Genomic DNA, 20384 nt, shown 5'->3' with positions numbered 1-20384 from the left:
GCTGCTACTGCTAAGTCGCTTTAGTCGTGTCTGACTCTGTGCGACCCCATAGACGGCAGCCCACTAGGCTCCTCTGTCCCTGGGATTCTCCAGGCAAGAACACTGGAGTGGGTTGCCATTTCCTTCTCCAATGCATGAAAGTGAAAAGTGAAAGGGAAGTCGCTCAGTCGTGCCCAACTCTTAGCGACCCCACGGACGCGCGCCTACCAGGCTCCTCCATCCATGGGATTTTCCAGGCAAGAGTACTGGTGTGGGGTGCCATTGCCTTCTCCATGATACACAGGAATAAATTCCAAATGGATTAATATGAAATGTAAAAATGTAAAAGCATAGTTATAAATTACTGAAAGACACAGAAGAAAAAATTTAACTTCAAAGTGTAGTCTTTCCATGACACAAAATCTAGAATCAGATAAGAGGAAATTACTAAATTCACCATTTAAAAAATGTAAAACTTCTGCTTAGCAAATAAATAAATAAAACTACATGAACAAAGATATAGGTCAAAAGGCTACTTGAAGAAAAAAGCCTTGAAATTTATATATTAAAAAATTCTTTCCTGTATGAAAAGCTTCTACAAATTAAGAGAATGATCAACAACCCAATAGAGAGACAGATCACAGGGGAGAAATATAAATGGTTCCCCAGGGCAGGAGATCAAGGTGCATAAATGCAGGGCCGGGGCTGGAATGAGGCAGGTGAGGTACTTAAGGTACAACATTTAAGGAGACCCTGAGAATTTCATTTTATTTAGTGCCGCCTTAAATTCTGCATCCAGGGCACCTCACTCACCCTACTCCAAGCTGAATGGATCATCTTACTGAAAGGATCTTAAACACAGGAAAAGAATCACAACCTCACTCAAAATAAACACAAACGAAAACTACCCAAGATACCATTTTTCACTTATCAGATTGGCAAAAATCCAAATGCTGGACAACACACCACCCTCAGACGTGGCTGGTCTAAGGGTTAGTTGTTTCAACCCCTCTGGAGAGCAATTTGCCACCCACTGGGCATTAAAATCACAAATCCATGTGTACTCTTGACTCACTTCTAAGACTTCATCCTACAGATACAGACAAACATAAAATCGACTTACACACAGGAGTATTTATTGTAGAATTCACTGCTGGTGACGGTAAAAGATTGGCTATGACCTAAATATGCATCACGGTTAAATACATTATGGTTAGTTTATATAGTGCAGTGCCATGCCGCTGTCAAATGAAGGGGCACGTGCTTTAGATATTGAAATGGAAAGTTCCCCAAGATATATTAAGTAAGAAAAGCAAGGTCCATGTGGTAGCCAAGGGGGAGGGGGAGGGGGAGGGATGGACTGGGAGTTTGGGGTTGGTGGGTGCAAACTATTACATATAGAATGGATAAACACCAAAATCCTACTGTATAGCCCCGGGAACTATTAATACAGCAATATCCTGTGATGAACCATAAAGGAAAAGAATATAACAATAGAATGTACGTATGTGTAACTGAATCACTTTGCTGTACAGCAGAGGTTGGCACAACATTGTGAATCAACTGTACTTCAATTAAAAAAAAAAAAAAGCATCTGCCTTAAAAAAGGGAACTATCAGAGAGGGGTTATTTCCTGTTGGGGAATGGGAAGCGGGTGGATGGAGACAGAGGATCACTTTTTTTACATTGGAGTCAAGTAAATGTATTATTATCTATTAAAAATATGAAATACAAATGTGTTTTCCTCTGGCACTGCTGTCCTCTTATATCTATTTCTACCGAGATGCATGACACCTCAGGATATTTTTCTGAAGCTTGTCTCTCACCCTAGCAGAGCTGCTCACTACTTGGAGTGACCTGACTTTTGGCAGAGATGTAAACAAGATGCCCAAACTCGGAGTCAGGCTAATAGGCTTTCAGGCTCTACTGAATCACTATCAGGCTAAGCAGCCTACTTTTTAAGTCTGATCCTGTGTCAATATTATCGATTAAGAACATAAGCTGACTCGGCAAGAAAGTGCACAGGAGCCAAGGGGAAAGAGGGGACCTTGGCTTGTTAGTCCGAATAGACACTGCCTCGTGGCTTCCATATGCAATAGTTTTCTGCATCCCTAAATATCTTAAAGATATTTATTTATTCGGCTGCATTGCATCATAGTTGTGGCAGGTGAGATCGCTGATCTTTATTGTGGCTGCAAACTCTGTGGGATCTAGTTCCCTTGAAGAGGAAAAGTTAAAATTTTACATAACCTCCTGCTCCTTCTGCCTCTGTAACTCAGCTTGCTCCTTGCAAAGTCTGGATCACGTAAGTCTCAGAAAGTGGGGACTCACAATACTAGGAACTGGAGCTTATCTCATTTACCCTTGTCCTGCTCTTTGCAATCGCCCAGCCCCTGCAAACCCGAAAACTTGCTTAATCATGCCTGGCCGTGTATAAAAACTCTGTAACCCCTTTGTTCAGGGCTGAGAGCTTGGAGTGTTAATTCCTCTGGGCCCGCCAGTGTAATAAACCTGAGTTCTCCAGCTCTCCAAGTGTGGTGCTTGGTTTCTCGATTTCTACAACACCCTGACCAGGGATCTATCTCAGGCCCTCTGCATTGGGAACTTGAGACTTTGCTATTGGACCACAGGGACATCCCCCTGACATTGTTCTATACAGTGAGTGTTGCGTAACTCTGCAGCCTCTGTCTCCTACTCAGCAGTGCTTCTGGCCTGTATTTGGTTCAGGGCAGGAATAGGGATGGATTGGGTCAAAGGTGGACTGTCTGGCTCAGGGGACTTTGCTGACGTTTCATTTTCTCAGTTACACATGCCATTCAGCACCCTGGCCAATTTGGTTAAGAATATTTCTCAAGTTCCCTTTGGGGGAAAGCGGTCCCTTCCTTCAGAAGAACAGGGGAAAGGGACTCGAAAATCCTGTCTCTTCTGACACTCTGGTATAGGACGGACCATCGGGAAGGGCAGGTTGGAGGCTTTGTACACCCTACCCCAATTTCACCTGAGCAAACCTTCTCTCATCTGTTTTAATACTAGAGATCCTGGCTGACCCCCAAAGCTGTTTTCGACCCATAATACCACCTATTTTCCAAGGCAATCTTTTTTGGCCTAGACAATGACTCAGTGGAGGACTTACTCTTGCTAAAGCCAGCATTCACCCAGGAAAATGTGAATACTTTGAAGGAAAGAAGGATAGCACCATCCGCGGGGGACCAGATTCACCCAAGGGCAGGGAGCAGAAGAAAATACAAAATAATCATCTTGGTATCTATGAGTTCCTGAGCACTGTGAGTGTCCTGGGTCCTGGCTGGAGGCCTGACACACATTTCCGCCAATCCCTGGACATGTATGGCTGGTAGTACTGCCTGCACTTGTAATACAGAACCCTGCTTGCCTTGGAGACCTTCCCCTGACACCCATCTAATGTATGCCTCTCACCACTGTTCACTATTTCAGTTTCCCTATCAGCTTCAAAGTGCTCATCAAAATTTGTCATCAAAATTTGTTTGTTAGTGAAAGTCACTTAGTCGTGTCCAACTCTTTGCGACCCCATGGACTGTAGCCTGTCAGGCTCCTCTGTCCATGGAATTCTCCAGGCCAGAATGCTGGAGTGGGTAACCATTCTTTTCTCCAGAGGATCTTCCTGACCCAAGGATCAAACCCAGGTCTCCTGCATTGCAGGCAGATTTTTAACAGTCTGAGCCACCAGGGAAGCTTTTTGTTTGTTAACTGACTTTTTATCACTTTCTCCATTAAATTTTAAGCTCAGGGTAGGGAGGAACTATTTTCATCTTTCCCATTTTTTTTCTTATCTCCAGTGCCTAGCCCAGTGTTTGGCTGGGAGCAGGCTATACAAAAAATATAAAATTATTTGTTGAAGGTTCAGAGAGGAGGGGATATATGTATACATACAGCTGTTTCACTTTGTTATACAGCAGATCTAACACAACATTGTAAAACAATTATACTCCAATTAAAAAAAAGATGAATTAATTATGTGTATTGCTTGGGTTGTTGATTAATGCTTCGTTAATCCTATGCTTGATCATTTTTAGGAAAAGAGGTTTGGAAAGTCATTTTCTAACTTGCTCTTTGGTTCATTCATTGACATACTTTTTTTTTTTTTTTCCAACTACAATTTTATTTTATTTTTAAACTTTACAAAATTGTATTAGTTTTGCCAAATATCAAAATGAATCCGCCACAGGTATACATGTGTTCCCCATCCTGAACCCTTCTCCCTCCTCCCTCCCCATACCATCCCTCTGGGTCGTCCCAGTGCACTAGCCCCAAGCATCCAGTATTGTGCATTGAACCTGGACTGGCAACTTATTCAATTTATTAAAAAATCTTAATACCTTAAGTGTCAGGGGAAATACTGACTAAAACCGCCTGCCCTGGCCAGGGCAGATAGTAGCTACTTGTATGAGTTAACTTAGAATAGGAAGTCCTGGTAAGGAACTCAGAACAAGCCACCACCAACCGGAAAAATTTGGGAAAGGTCAGAATAAGACAGGAGATGCCAGTCCATATGTCCTACCAACTTTCCAGAATCTTTCTTGCTGGAATCCATCCCGCTGAGGGATGCAAGCATCACTGGGAAGGGCCCCGAGTCAGAATGACTGGCCAGAGGCAACCCAGAAACTAATCTCATCACCATAAAACCCGAAACTGCGAGCCACAGAGCAGAGCAGTTCTGGGTTCCTTCATCCCACCGCTCTCTGCCTGGGCGCCCCTTCCCAAAAAAGTCTCTTGCTTTGTCAGCACGTGTGTCTCCTCGGACAATTCATTTCTGCGTGTTAGATAAGAGCCCACTCTTGGCCTTGGAAGGGATCCCCCCTCCTGCAACAAAAGCACTGAGGATGCAAATATGTATAATACTCCCTCAGCTTTCGGAGTTCAGACACATGTCAAAATAACTGTAACATAATATGATAAGCATTTGAATACTCACAAGCAGAAAGTACTCTTAGAACACGGTTTGCTTGGGGTGGAAATACAACAGGGAATCCACCAAGTCACATAAGCTCAGAACTAGAGCAAAGTAAAAGCCCTCCGCCCTCTTTCAAGGCTCGATTCATGCACATGTCTGGCACAGGCCACAACACTTTACTCAACGCAACTGACTCTCTAGGTTTCATTCAAGAAACAAAAGAACTCTGAGCAAAGCCCACAAAATACAGCCACTGACCAAAAGGGAAAAAAAAGAAGCAACTTGGGGCAAATAGGCAGAGAAAGGAGCAGGGCTGTGTGGTTCAGGAGAGTGCCACGGCAGTCCATAGCAGAGGGCGGAAGACAATTGGCGCCTGAATACAGGGGTGCACACAGATGCCCACGCCCATCGTGTCATCCTTTTCGGTCACGGCGACACTCTGGTCCAGAGCTTATCTCTGAAAGAGTTACCTTGCCGTAATTTATTGAATAAATATGAAACTGTCCACTGATGCGTCCTCCTGGAGCCATTGGAAGCTGAGCAGTGCCCCAGCTGGGAGAGGAGGTGTGAAGGCTCCCCCGCCCTCGCCCCTGAGGACGGGTGGATGGTGCAGGCAAAGGCTGACCAGGCTATGGGGAGGGGCGGTGTGTGGCAGAAAGGGGTCTTCCCCCCACAGCAGAAAGCACCGTGGGAGACTGCACTCTCACACTTGCTTAGCTTCTTCCTGTCATTAGCTCTGTCTGGACTCAAGAAATTCAGTGTGAGCAAAATTAAAAACAAGACGAGGGAGACAGGAGCCTGGGGAGGTGCCAAGAATTCTGCCTGACATTCAAAGCCTTGGGTTCTGGGGATTTGGCCAAGGGGGCTCCGCGTCCTTGTGCGAGCAGCCTTCCACTGCCCATCAAGCCAAAAGGAAAAGCTCTGTGCTGGATTAAAGATGAATTTCACTTGCTAAAACCCAACAGACTGAGTCACCAAGTACCTCAATTCATTTACACATTTATTTTAAGCACCTATTGAAAAGCAAAGTGCCTGGAAGTGCTCCCGGGCCTGGATGGGGGGTAGGCTGGGGAAATGGGAACAAATAAGTACAAGAAGTGGGAACAGAAGAACAGAAACAGTGCTCAAGGGGGTCAGCCAGTGGCTTTTGAGCAGAGTCCACTGGGTGGTCCAAGAGTGGACAAGGAATGGCTCTCCAGGCTGGCAGCGCGTCCACGCTTGTGAAGGCACAACCTGAACGCCGGCCGGGCCAGGGAGCAGCAAGTCGCAGCTCGGCCAGCATCTAGGCCCTGGACTTTATTCCGCAGGAAATGGGGACTCACAGATGGAATTTAAGCGAGACGCACATCCTAATGTGTATTTAAGAAAGACAGTTTGCTTTGGAAAGAAGTGGTGAGGAAAAAAAACTCTGAAGAGGGGAGACACTTGAAGCACATGAGTTTCACCCTATCACATTTAAATTACTTTCTGTTCTGATTAACAATTCACTGAAAAAGCTAATAGCCAGCTCTCCATGTAGCACTGATGGTGTCCAACTCATTTTATCTTCATAACAGTTCTCTGTAAAATGGGGACTAATAATTCCTATTGACTGAGTTATTGTGAAGACACATGGCTTAAGGAAATCCTTCTGTATGAACAGCACACAGCACAGTGTCTGGCACAAGGCAAGCTCTCAGAGGGGCTCCTTGCTGTCTGCATCAGCTCCAACACATTCCTGCATGAAGGTTTTGCATCAGCCTATTATTTCAAGGCACCTACTCAAGGACTGTTTCTTTAGCACCAGGGATTTTTTTTCTGGGGGGAAGGAGGATAGGTCTTGGGGGTGATTCTGATTCTTTCAGGATCATTTAAATGTGAAAGCCTGAGGTTTCTGAAAGGCTGGTCTCCAGGGAGCTAAGGTAGTTTTTTTTTGTGTGGGGGGTTTTTTTCTTTTTAGTTTTTATCCAAGGGACCCTGTTCTTTCAAATGCCTGCCATACTTTTGTAAGCAAAGTTTCATCTATTTTTATTAAGTTGTCAGCAAAAATAGCATGCACATGATCAAACCATGAAAATGTAGAATTTTTTAGTCAGAGTTTGAAACTGAGATCAAGTAAAAAAAAAATTCATAGCAAGTTAACGTGATGCTTAACAATAGAAACAATTACTGCACTGTTCTTTATTAATTAGACATATATGCTGTCCCATTCCCATCAATGCAAATCATGAGTGGGTGGAGCAGATACTTCTCTGAAGACTGGCCAGAGGTTCCTATTCGATGTCTAGAAGGATGAGGTTAAGATGAAGAAGAAATCTCTGTGGGTTTCAGATACACTTTCTTGCTTTAGGAAGTCACGGCTAGAACTCTCCCTTCAAAGCCTAGCTATCAAAGTGCAGTCTTTAGCCTGAAGCTAACATTTGGGATCCTTCACTCCCTGTCAAGAAAGGAAGTGTCACACACTTCTGAGGGACTGGAGAGGAATCCCCATGTTCTCCAACCCTGAGCCCAAGGACTTCTGCATTCTTACAAGCCTGGCTTCTCTTGCAACTCTTGGATCAGAAACATCAGTGGAGCTCCAGCAACAGGGTAAACACAGGCTGGCCAGGGAGTGCTCCATGGGCACTGGAAGAGCATTCCAGCTTGCTCTGGGTGGGCCTGGGGCCTTTCTGTGGCTTGGTGTTGGGAGCACGCCCTTCTCCCCCAGCTACTCTTGTGTGGGTTTAGCTCACATTCTCATTTAGTGCTTGTCACTTCTCATTAACTTTCGTTGCAGGCCGGGGGTTTGCCTTCACCTCTCTGTGGCTGGCAGAGGCTCTGTGGAGCTATTTCAGATGCAGAGACTCCTGCTGGAGAGTGATATCAGAGAGGCAGAGATAGCAATTTGAATTCTGGGCTTCCAATCAAATACTCAAAAAGGGCACTCTACCCTTTGAAAGTTACAGAGTAAACAGAACTTAGCTTGGGAAGCAAATGTACTTCTGATTATTTAAACTGAAGTTCTAGTGAGGACACGATGGTCAGTTGTTTCAACAACGTCTATGAGCAAATTTTGGGTAAATACACAGAGAACAAATACGAGTAATATCAAAGTTGTCCTTATAACATCAAATTCCTATTCATCTACTCACATCCTGGGGAATATCTGTCTCAGTCTTCTTGCAATTATCAACTTCAAACTGTGTTGTCCGACACCATTAGCTTTCATCAATTTGTAAGAATTCATACCCATATGTCCTTATTAGTATTTGTTTTTCCTTCGTATCATCAGCTTAGAGGTACTTAAGCCAATACTAAGAAAACAAGCTCCCCCAGTGGAAACAAACCACATTTCCTCTTCCTTCCAACTCATCTCACCACTCTATATTTACATTTCTGGCTCTTTGTGAACTGTGCTTTAATCAAAGGGTCCTTTAAAACTTTGCTACTCAAAATATGACCCATGGACCAGCAGCATCAGCACCACATGGGAACGTGTTATAAAAATAGACTATTCAGGACTTTCCCCAGACCTACCAACATAGGATCTAACATCTCCTGGAGAGTCACAGTGCAGCTCAGGGACACCGCCTCGAAGGGTAATGTGAGCACATGTACCCCAGTGTTCACTGCAGCACCACATTCAATAGCCAGAACATGAAAGCAACCTAGACGTCTATCAACAGGTGAATAGATAAGCTGGGGTACGTGTATACAATGGAATATTACTCAGCCATAAAAAGGAACAAATGTGAATCAGTTGACCTGGAGTGGCTGAACCTAGAGCCTGTTATGCAGAGTGAAATAAATCAGAAAGAGAAAAACAAATATATATTAATGCATATATATACACAGAATCTAGAAAAATGGTACCGATTAACCTATTTGCAGGGCAGGAATAGAGCCACAGACATAGAGAATGGACTTGTGCACACAACTGGAGGGGAGGGTGGAACGAACTGGGAAAGCAGCCCTGACACATACGCTGCCATGCGTAAAACAGATAGCTAGTGGGATACTGCTCTATAATACAGGGCATCCAGCCTGGTGCTATGTGATGACCTAGAGGAGTGGGACGGGAGGTGGGGTGGGAGAGGCTCAACAGGGGGGATGTATGTATACATATGGCTGAGTCACGCTCTTGTACTAATACAACACTTTAAAGCAGTCATCCTCCAATTTAAAACAATAAATTTAAAAATGGAAAAATAATTTTAAATTGCAGCCAAAATATATAAGGAAAAATTATTATAAAGATGTAGCTGTCAAATAAAGTATTTTAATTTTTCTGCAAAACAGCATAATGTGAATCTCACAAATCTATAATCTGCTAAAAAATTCAAATACTTCTGCATAAAAAGTTCAAATACGACAGGTCATATGTGGGCATAAGTGAACATAATATTAGGAAAAGCCAGCCTGCTTTATTAAGTGCCAGACCTCATATGAGGACCATATGTGTATTAGCTCATGACTCTTCACTACAACGCAGGAGGTAGGCACCATCCTCCTCATGTTGTAGGTGATGTAGGGGCACAGAGAGCTCACGGAACTTGTGCAAGGTTACACAGTCAATGATAAAAGAAGTAGGATTTGAATCCAAGCAGTCTGACTTCAGAGGGCATGTTTTTAACCACTGCACTATAACACCTCCCAGCAGTATGCACTTGTATTCAGGAAATTAAACAGTTGATTCGGGATCCGAAAGAAAAGCTAGGTTGCTATAAAGTGCATCATTTCAGGCTCAGTTAACATTTAGAAGCAGGGATTAGTTGAGTCGGAAATCATAAACTCTAATGGGGCTTCCTTCAGCATTATCTGAAGACAGTAAGGATAGAGGGGATGCATGAAACCCAGTGGTTTTTCCCAAAGGAGTCGAAATTGGGGCCAGATGGGTCTCAGCCTCCAGTGTGCTCCCCACCATATTCCTTGCCTCTTTTGAACCCCATCTCAAAGCTTTGTGGGTTTCTTGTCTGTCCAAAGGCAACTTCACATGCATTGAATATCAAACGACAGCTTTTTCCTTTCTTTATTCACAGTCTCAGACTATCCATGTTGTTGCTGTTTAGTTGCTGAGTCCTTTCTGACTCTCTGTGACCCCATGGACCATAGCCCACCAGGCTCCTCTGTGCATGGGATTTCCCAGGCAAGAATACTGGAGTAGGTTGCCATTTCCTTCTCTCAGGGATTTTCCCAACCTAAGTATCGAACCTGTGTCTCCTGCATTGCAGGCAAATTCTTTACCACTGAGCCACCTGAGAAGCCCCAGAATATTCATATTGCTTTGATAAATTATTTTGTATTCTATTTAAAACCTCATTAAGAAAAAGGCTGGAGGGGGAAGGAGGTGCTTATAAATCATACTTGAGTAGCTCTAATACTAAACAGTGCAGCAATTTACATGGAAAGTACAACAGGAACTTTTAGATGTGATAGCCAAAGAGCTCTTCCTTTGATGAAACTCAGTCCTGCCTGCAATTGAGTGTTAAGACAGAATCTTAGCCTGGGCTCCAAAAAGTCATTTACTTGCTAGAGTCAGACCACCACTCTTACATTTATAGATGAAAGGAGAGTGGACATCCAGGCCCCAATGAATATACTGTGGAACTGGTACCATCTCTCTGGGGCACCTGTTTTTAAGCAAATGGTGCTTTCTGTCAAAGGGTAGCATCCCACAAGGATTCTCTCCAGCCCAGAATGTTTTCAGAATGCAGGGTGGGGAGTTCTTGGAACAGACTTCAGAAGTCCAAGGAGGCTGAAAACTTCCTGTTGAAAGTACAACTTCGGCTATAAAGGCACTAGACCGCTTTCATTTGGAAGCCTGCCCCAGTTGGTGGGAGGCAAGATAAAATATGCCATGCCCTTAAAATGCCACCCTGATGATGCCAACCGCCTCTTGACTGATCCAGCAGTGCCCTTTTCATAACCTCGTCTTCAGAGGTAAGGAAGAAGCTCCAGATCCAACAAGGAAAGATCACTGAGATTCTTACAACGCACATGATGTAAATGTAAATCACTTAATAACTGAAATGCCAGAGTGAGACTTGGCAACTCCCAAAGATCGAAAACTCAGAGCAGAACAAACCGCCCCATTTAATCCACTTCTCCCAGAGCTCACGGTTCAGAGTTGGGGGGTGGGTTGGACCATAGTTGATGGGGAGGAAGCATGTCACAGCTTGGCAAACAGTGCAGTTGGCAGGCACAGATCAAACACCCCGAGACCCACTCCAGATACCCCAGTCCGGGGCACTTACCTTGCACTGCCCGGACACGCAGATGGCTGTACCATTCTGGTCACAGGGGGTACCATCAATGACCTTCTCAGCTTGCCGAACATAGAAGCGGTAGCCCATTGCCTGGCAGTTCAGCTCACACTTCCGATTGCCCTTGACTACCAAAAACAGCAACAAAAACCAATCGGCATCTTTTATCTTTCTGTATTTTTTTTATTAAGATAAAATTCACATAACATAAAATTAACCATTTTAACCAAAGCATGTATCTCAATGGCTTTTAGTATACTCACAATGTTTACAACCATTTCCACAAACTAACCTCAGAACATTTCCATCACCCCAGAAAGGAAACGCTGGACCTATCAGCTGTCACCCCGACCTCTCTCCTCCTCCCAAGACCTTGGCAGCCACCAAATCGATGTTCTTTCTCTGTGGATGTGCCTATTCTCGGTATCTCACAGTCACACACATTTAAGATGCATTAAAGCTATTAGATCTCTCCGTATTTGATGGGAGAGAGAAGAGGTTGCACCTTGATCTGCACACATGGTAGAGATTCGATGCTGAGTGAATACCATAAAGGGATTCTTAAAGAATCTCACAATACAAATAGGACTTCCCTTTTAGGCATCCTCCCATCTTTAACAGTCTCAATTATATCGTATAAATCAGTAATCACGGTGAGCACACAATGTTTGCGTTCTGCTTTTTATTACTTAAAATCTATGCAGTTATACCATTTTATGTTCTTTTAAACGGCCCAAGTTTCCTGTAATAATTCCTCCATTATGAGACATTTAAGTGGTTTGCCTGTCACCTTAGATTGAAGTCTAAAGTCCTCTCAAGAGCTGAACCTCACCTACCTTTATAGTCTCATTTCCTACTGTTCTATTTCCAACGAAGCATTTCCTCTGGGCAGCCGTTGATCACTGCTCTTCTGGCTTTGCCTATTTGACTAGCACCTGCTTCTACTTTGCTTTAGATCCCAGGTCACCCTCTCCGGGAAGCCCTCCATGGATCCTGATCTGCCCTCAAAGTCCATCTAGCACAGGCTGATCTGGTCTCCTCTACTATACGGTTCAACAAACATCATTTAAGGCATGGCTTTGAGGGGCCGCAGAGATGTGTCTGTCTTTTTTAGTTGATTTATTGTTGGCTGCACAGTGTCTCTGTTGCTGTGTGAGGGCTTTCTCTAGCTGCAGTAAGCAGGGGTTACTCTTCCTTACGGTGCATGGGCTTCTCATTGCGGTGGCTTCTCTTGTTGCAAAGCATGGGATGTAGGGTGTGCGAGCTTCAGTAGTTATAGCACATGGGCTCAGTAGTTGTGGCTCTTAGGCTCTAGAGGGCAGGCCCAGTACTTGTGGTGCATGGGCTTAGCTGCTGCATCTGGGATCTTCCCAGAGCAGGGATCGAACCCATGTCCTCTGTATTGGCAGGTGAATTCTTAACCATTGGGCCACCAGGGAAGTCTGAGATGTGTCTGTCTTACTCACTTTTGTATCTCCAGCACCCAGAAGAGAGCTCGGGCATAGGACAAATGCTCAACAAATAACTGAATAATAAAGGGAAGGGTGTGTGCTCAGTTGTTCAGTCGTGTCCAACTCTTTCGACCCCATGGACTGCAGCTCGCCAGACTCCTCTGTACATAGGATTTTCCAGGAAAGAATACTGGAGCGGGTTGCCATTGCCTTCTCCAGGGGATCTTCCCAGCCGAGGGTTCGAACCTGGGTCTCCTGAATTGCAGGCAGTCTCCTGCATCGTAGGTGGATTTTTTACTGACTGAGCCACCAAGGAAGCCCCAAAGAGAGGGACAGAGAAAATAAATATTGGCCTTTGGAGGTGTTTTAATTTTCGTTTTTCTCTCCTCTCTCCCTACTAGATAGACCCCCCTACCTCAGAGTCTTTCTTTATATTTCTGTTACCTCACACAGAGCCTGCTGCTCAATAAATACTAAATCAATTACTGCTATGACTAATATTTTCAGAGCAATCTAGTTGCCTCCAAAATAAGAATGAGAAAAATGTTCAGGCGAGATATATTTCCATATCCAAGGGAGAAAGACATGCCAAGTACACACTGATTTTGTTTCACTGTTCTTGGAGACAAGACTAATGCTATGCTCAGCCATAGACAGCATGTTCCAGGGTCATGTCTTTGTCTGAAAATCTGATTACTGCACTGGATAATACTGACTTTTTCCTACACAACACAATACATCATATTTTCCCCACTGTGGCTGCCTGACTGTCATAGCAATGAACTTCCTTCTACTCCAAAGCCATTGAAAACCGCTAACAGGAAATCGCAGGCAACCTGTGGGACCACATGGATTAGGGAAGATTGAATCTTCTGTGTGCTCTGAGCTCTATCGGAGAAGTCAAGAGACTTGATTTCCTACCCTAGCTGCCCAAAAGCTATGAAGTGATATTGGCAAAGTCAAAGATTACCAAAGACGGAAGCACTATGGGGATTATCTGAAACCAAACTGTCATTTTGTAGATGAAACACACACACACACACACCAGGTCCAGGAAAGGAAGTGACAAGCTGGAGGGAAAACCATTCTCCTACAACCTGCATTCTTGTGTCATCTATCTATCCAGACCCCATTTCCTCTCTCCCAGCTCCTTACGTACTGAAGCTATAGCAGGAACTATCCAACTGCATTGCATTTTGATGTAATAAAAGTGTTTATAAAGCAGCCTCACAGAGGGCAAGGGTTTTGAGTTCTGATTTCTCTGGGCTTCCTCCCAGTTACTTCTATCCTTAGGAATAGTATCAGCAGCAGCCACAAGTTTATTCCTCAATATTGCAGCCATACTACAGAAGAACTTTCTGAGAACAACAGCAACAAAATGATGATTAATCAGGAGACAATGACAGCAAGTGGGCTACATGGAAATAACCCAGAGGAATGACTGGGTTTCTTCTACCTGTGGCCCAAACCAGCTGGGTCTACCCCTCTGCTTATGTGGCTTAGGCAATGTCCCTGCCTCTCAGACTTGCAACAAGGAAAAAGGAGATCCTAGGAGACAATTGAAACCTGGAGACAAGTGACTACTTAAAAACTGCCCAGAATCCTGCTGCCTTAGCAATATTCCATGTAGAGCTTCTCATAAAATTACATAAGCCCTGGACTTCCCTGGTCCAGTGGTTAAAAATCCACCTGTCAATGCAGGGGACATGGGTTCAGTCCCTGGTCCAGAAAGATCTCACATGTCACGAGGCAACTAAGCCCTTGCACCACAACTACTGAGCCCACACTCTGGGGCCCACAGGCCACAGCTACGGGAGCCCACGTGTCCTAGAGCCTGTGTTCCAAACTGGAAAGTAGCCCCCACGCACTGTAACTAGAGAAAGCCCGCACACAGCAGTGAAGACCCTGCACAGCCAAAAGTCAACAAATATGTTTTTTAATTACATAACCACTGACTTCTCCAGACCCTGCCCATACTCCCCAACCACTTTAAAATGCCACATAAAAATACATTTGCAGGACTTCAGTTTGCATATCTATGTGCAAAAAAATGAAGCTGGATCCCTATCATACATCATGTATAAAAATTAACTCAAAATGGACCATCAACCTTAATGTAGAAGCTAAAACTATAAAAAAAATCTTAGAAGGAAACATAGGCATAAATCTTCATGATCTTGGATTATGAAGATCTTCCACTTATTAAAAATCTAAGCACACAAAATGATGTTCAATATCATTAGCCATTAGGGAAATACAAAGTGAAACCACAATGAGATACCACTTCACACATAGGAGGATGGTTGAAAAAAGAATAAGATGATAAGAAACACTGGCAAGGATGTAGAGAAATCAGGACCCTCTTAAAATGCTGACAGGACTATAAAATGGAACAGTTTTCTTGGAATACCTTTGGCAGTTCATCAGAATGTTGATTTACCATATGACCCAGCAATTTCACTTCTAAGTGTCTAACAATGAGAAATGAAATCACACATCTTCACGAAAACTTGTACATGAAAATTCACAGAAGTATTCTTCATAATAGCTAAAAGGTGGAAACAGTCCAAATGTCCTTCCAGTGGTAAATGGATAAAGAAAATGTGGTGTATCCGTACAGAAAATATTTGACAATAGATGGGAATGAAGTAGCACACATGGACATGCTACAACATGTAAACAATGAAAACATTACGCTCAGTGGAAACAGTCAATCACAAAAAGCATATACTGCACAATTCCATTTATATCTAATATTCAGAATAGGCAAAGGTACAGAGGTAGGAAGTAGATTAGTGGGTTCCAGGGACTGGAGGGAGGACAGAATGTGGAGCAACTATTAATGGATATGGACTTTCTTCTTGGGCAATGAAAATGTCCTGAAATTATATTGAGGTGATGATAGCATGACTCCAAACATACTAAACACCAGTAACTTGTACTATTTAAATTGGTGACTTATAAGGTATGTGAGTTTTATCTCAATAGAGCTGTTATTTATTTATTTTTTTTTAAGAGAAGTGGCAGCAGTTAGCTTCCTAGATCCCCAAGTGAAAGTCACTCAGTCGTGTCCAACTCTTTGTGACCTCATGGTCTATACAGTCCATGGAATTCTCCGGGCCAGAATATTGGAGTGGGTAGCCTTTCCCTTCTCCAGGAGCTCTTCCCAACCCAGGGATTGAACCCAGGTCTCCCATATTGCAGACGGATTCTTTACCAACTCCCCAAGAAATCATCAAATAAATATCCGGAAAATTTCTTGATTGAAGGAGTCCACCAAGTACCCGGACAAGGGTGCAAGGGGTGCCCAGATTATCTACTGCTACCACCCCAATCCAAGTGAGGGTTCCCCCAGCAGATGGGAGTGCTGCCAGCTGGTAGCTCACAGGGGTGCCCAGATTATCTACTGCTACCACCCCAATCCAAGTGAGGGTTCCCCCAGTAGATGGGAGTGCTGCCAGCTGGTAGCTCACAGCTGTGTTTTTCTGGAACTCACCCCTAGCCTAAGGAAGCCGCCTCACCAACCTTCTTCCCCGGGATAGCCCCTGTCCAGTGATCCATCTGTGTGGTTGGACAATGGCCCATTCCGTCTCAATGTGGGGTAACTCTATAGGGCTAACCCAGCTCAGAGTTGTTCAACCTGCATCCTGTACCCCTCACAAGAGTTATTCCTGAATCACTCCCTAAAAACCACTGGGCACAAATCTCTACCTGGAGATCGACAGTCAGGAGCGCTGACCTATTACACTATGTGGCTCAGCTGTGAAGAGCATGCACACAGTTATACTGGAAGCACTGGTTATTAGTCTAACAGAATTACCACCTAATTCCATCAAGAGTATGTGGGATGGGAAGTGTGTATACGTGGTGAGGTGGAGGGTGAGGACAATGAAAGAGGGCTACAATCCTCACCTTCAACAGAAAATCCTGAAACTGAAAAATCCAGAAGTAACAATGTAAACATTATTCAGAGATAAGAAAGTAAATATCAAAAGAACAATTAAAATTGTTGAGGAGGAAAGAATAGTAGGGGATGGGCCAAGTGTGTAGAATTATTTGACTCTCTAAGATACATGCATGCAGATTAACTCAGATTAAACAATAAAATTAATTTTATAAAGAATGTGGAAATGAATTCCAACAATTTGGGTTGTGAGAAGTGGAACTCTGTGCAGTTTTATCAGTGGTAAGTCTCTTTCATCTCTATTCAAAATTAGCACAAAACTGTAAAACTCCTTGCTGTCTTTTCAGGAACTCAGCATAAGTGGGAGAGCAAAATGTTGCTTTCTAAGAAAGCAACATGCTGTGGAAGGTTCTAGATTTCATCCAGCTTTGCTACTACCAAGGTTAGCCTTAGCTTGGAGGGAGTAAGTAAGAGGGAGACTCCTCAAAGTGGCAGGAAATGAGGTTCAAACTTTGCAGACAAATGCACATTCCCTGGCCATCCCTTAAAGTAGAGAGAAAATTTCAGGTAAAAAGAGGAGAGATATTCTGTGAATAAATACATGAGGCTATTCCTGGAGAATGGATAACATCTGTGCTTAGTTTTGGATCCATTCAAACTTTACCAGTTCACTCCAAGTTTAACACCGAAGCCCTCATTTCCCAGGCTCAAGTTCCCTTTTTCTGGGTAGAATATACGATATCCCTGTTCAAGAAAAGCAGCCTCGTAAACGCAGCTCGTAAAACTCAGACGTGGCAGGGTGCTTACCCAACACATGCTGATGAGTGAAGTGTAAACGAATTAGAAACATGTGGATGCAATGTCTTAACTGTATATGCGAGGTTTAAATAAAATAAAAAGGGGTTTGCCCAAAGCCCTAGCAGTGGGCACGGAGTTTGTAGCATTTGGTTGGGGTGGAATAATCCAGGGACAGACAGAGCCAGAGTCAAAGCCACACAGCCACGCCAGGTTTGACCTCTGTCGACTACATTATCTATGTGCTATTCCCCCTGTTTATGACACTGGATCTTCTAATTCTGCACTAGACACAGATGATTACTATTTAAACTGCTTTCCCCCAGACTATATTTTCCAGGACAAAGTTATGGAAAATAAGATGAGGAGAATGCTTCTAAGAGCCCAGACTCTTCTCTGGAACTAGAAAACTGTTCTGAAACAGAAGAGAAGAGGGGCAAGACTGTCGAATTCTTAGCTTTTTGCTCTTCTGAAAAGGAAATTGTTTGGGGTGCATTCCAGTATAAAAACTTAAATGCGAAAGCATATGGCTCATCAATTATGTAATATCCCTAACCTTCTATCCCACACTGTGACTATGTAACTAAAACTTAGAAATTCACAAGCGGTACCCTGGTGAATCTTATTCAATTGTTAGTCTCTATAGGCTTGGAGATCTGGATTAGAAACAGTACACAAAATGTGTTTCTTAAGTCCTGAAAATTCATTGGCTTGATGTTCCAGAGATGTTAAATTCCTCTTTAGCACTGCTCAGACTTACATGTATTTCTAGTAGGTAACACTTTAATGAGGTGGTTCTCAAACTTAACTATATTCAGAATCACCTTGAAGTCATGTTAAACACAGATTGGTGGATGCCACCCCTAGAGTTTCTGATTCATTAGGTCTAAAGTGGAGCCCCAGAATCTGTCTTTCTTTCTTTTTTAAAAATTAATTAATTTATTTTTGGCTCTGCTGGGTTTATGTTGCTGCATGTAGGCTTTCTCTCGTTGTAGTGATGGGGGGCTACTCTGTAGTTGTGATGTGTGGGTTTCTTATTGTCGTGGCTTCTCTTATTGCAGAGCGTGGGCTCTAGAGCTCCCAGGCTTTAATAGTTGCATCGAGTGTCTTCAGTAGTTGAGGCTCGCACGCTCCAGACCACAGGCTCAGTAGTTGTGGTACACCAGCTTAGTCGCCCCATGGCATGTGGAATTTGCCCTAGGAATCGAACTAGGAATCAAACCTGTGTCCCTTACATTGGTAGGTGTATTCTTAACCACTGGACCACTGGGGAAGTCTGAGAGTCTGCATTTCTAAGAGGCTCCCAGGTGATGCCAATGCTGCTAGTCCAGGAACCACACTTTGAGAACCATGGCATCCCGCTCCAGCACTCTTGCCTGGAAAATCCCATGGGTGGAGGAGCCTGGTAGGCTGCAGTCCATGGGGTCGCGAAGAGTCGGACACGACTGAGCGACTTCACTTTCACTTTTCACTTTCATGCATTGGAGAAGGAAATGGCAACCCACTCCAGTGTTCTTGCCTGGAGAATCCCAGGGACGGGGGAGCCTGGTGGGCTGCCGTCTATGGGGTCGCACAGAGTTGGACACAACTGAAGCGACTTACCAGTTCTAACTGGTGCTACTGAACCCAGAGAGGGAAAGGAGAGCTACTCAGAAACCAGACCACTAGTTATCACCCTGGGAATGCATTGCCAAAGTGGACACACAAAATGATGCTCAAAATCAAAGGTTTTATACATGCGAGCCAGCCAGTTGAGACTGCAATTAAGAGGTCATGCAAGGATGACATTCCCTTCTGAGCTGGCAGGTAAAGTCCACACTGTGCAGGAAACAAAGAGGGAAAAGGAAGTTCTCTTTTTTTAGCACCTGCATTGCCATCTGGCTGCCTAACCTTTTCCTGCCTTCCACAATTTTTACTCGACATTTTTTGTTGTTTTTAAGTCACTAAGTGGTGTCTGTGTCTTTGCGACCCATGGACGGCAGCACGCCAGGCTTTCCTGTCCTTCACTACCTCCCTGAGTTTGCTCAAAACCATGTCCACTGAGTCAGTGATGCATCCAACCATTGCATCCTCTGTCTCCCCTTTCTCCTCCCGCCCTCAGTCTTTCCCAGCATCAGGGTCTTTTCCAATGAGTTGGCTCTTCTCATCAGAGGGTGAAAGTATTGGAGCTTCAGCTTCAGTCCCAGTTCTTCCAATGGATATTCAGGGTTGATTTCCTCTAGGATTGACTGGTTTGATCTCCTTGCTGTCCAAGGGACTCTCTAGAGTCTTCTCCAGCTCCACAGTATCTATTGTTTACTGAGTACCTACTATGTGCCAGACCCTTCATATACATCAACTCGGCTAATCCTCACCTCTGGAGGATGAGGACACTGAGGCTCAGGCAAGCGGAGTGACTTGCATATCACTCACTTGAACCACACAGGGCCCATTCAAAGGGTGAAGAGACATCCTCCATGGTGGAGGTAGAGAACGAAGGGGGATGAGCTGAGAGGAGGCTGCAGAAGACGGCTGGCAGCCCACGGTGTACAAGATCATCATTGCTGTAGAAACAATGAACACACTTGTCTCGAGTTCCACGAAGCAGCACGGCTGGCACTTCTTGTACTTTACTGGATAGCAGAACATGGCACAGCAGAAGCTTCCCATTTGGAGAAAGTTCCCAGACACATCATTTCACGGGAATTGGTTAAGCCAACTTTGTCCAAGTTACCCAACCTTTTTCTGAAATGTGTTCTCTTTTAGTCTCATGTAGATCCAAAGCCAGAAAAAGTGACTGAAAACAAATACTGTGACGGAAAAAACACCATGCTGCTCAAAACTCTTCAAGCAGTGTGACATGTAGTGTTACATCTTAGAATGTTACATTTAATAATAAAAAAAAAGTGTGAAAGGGGTTCTGTCCATAGAAAGCCAGTTTGGCCAACTGTCAGGAAAGCAGCTTGACAGCATCAATAGAAGTGGGAGGTCATAACCAGTTTCTTAGGGGAAAATATAGATCTAATTTGATGGATGTGGATATTATTAATAAGATACAGTGTATATTCATATCCTCCAGAAAAACGATGTGGCTGGAGTTCTTCTTGTTAAGGACTGAGGCTGTC

At 43.9% G+C, this 20384-nt stretch overlaps 1 protein-coding gene across 3 annotated transcripts in view; it reads right to left on the bottom strand.

Moving 5' to 3' along the window:
* THSD4 (thrombospondin type 1 domain containing 4) overlaps nt 1-20384 on the bottom strand; it is a 673523-nt gene that overhangs the window by 366217 nt on the left and 286922 nt on the right. For all 3 annotated transcript variants that reach the window (XM_027553103.1, XM_027553105.1, XM_027553104.1), the window contains exon 7: nt 11122-11258. In XM_027553103.1, the coding sequence (XP_027408904.1) occupies nt 11122-11258 (137 nt within the window). The remainder of the gene's footprint in view (nt 1-11121; nt 11259-20384) is intronic.

This window comes from Bos indicus x Bos taurus, chromosome 10 (assembly GCF_003369695.1).
Source record: "Bos indicus x Bos taurus breed Angus x Brahman F1 hybrid chromosome 10, Bos_hybrid_MaternalHap_v2.0, whole genome shotgun sequence".
NCBI classification, from domain to species: Eukaryota; Metazoa; Chordata; class Mammalia; order Artiodactyla; family Bovidae; genus Bos; species Bos indicus x Bos taurus.
The sequence above is the reverse complement of the archived record's forward strand: the minus strand, read 5'-3'. Positions and strand labels throughout refer to the sequence as shown.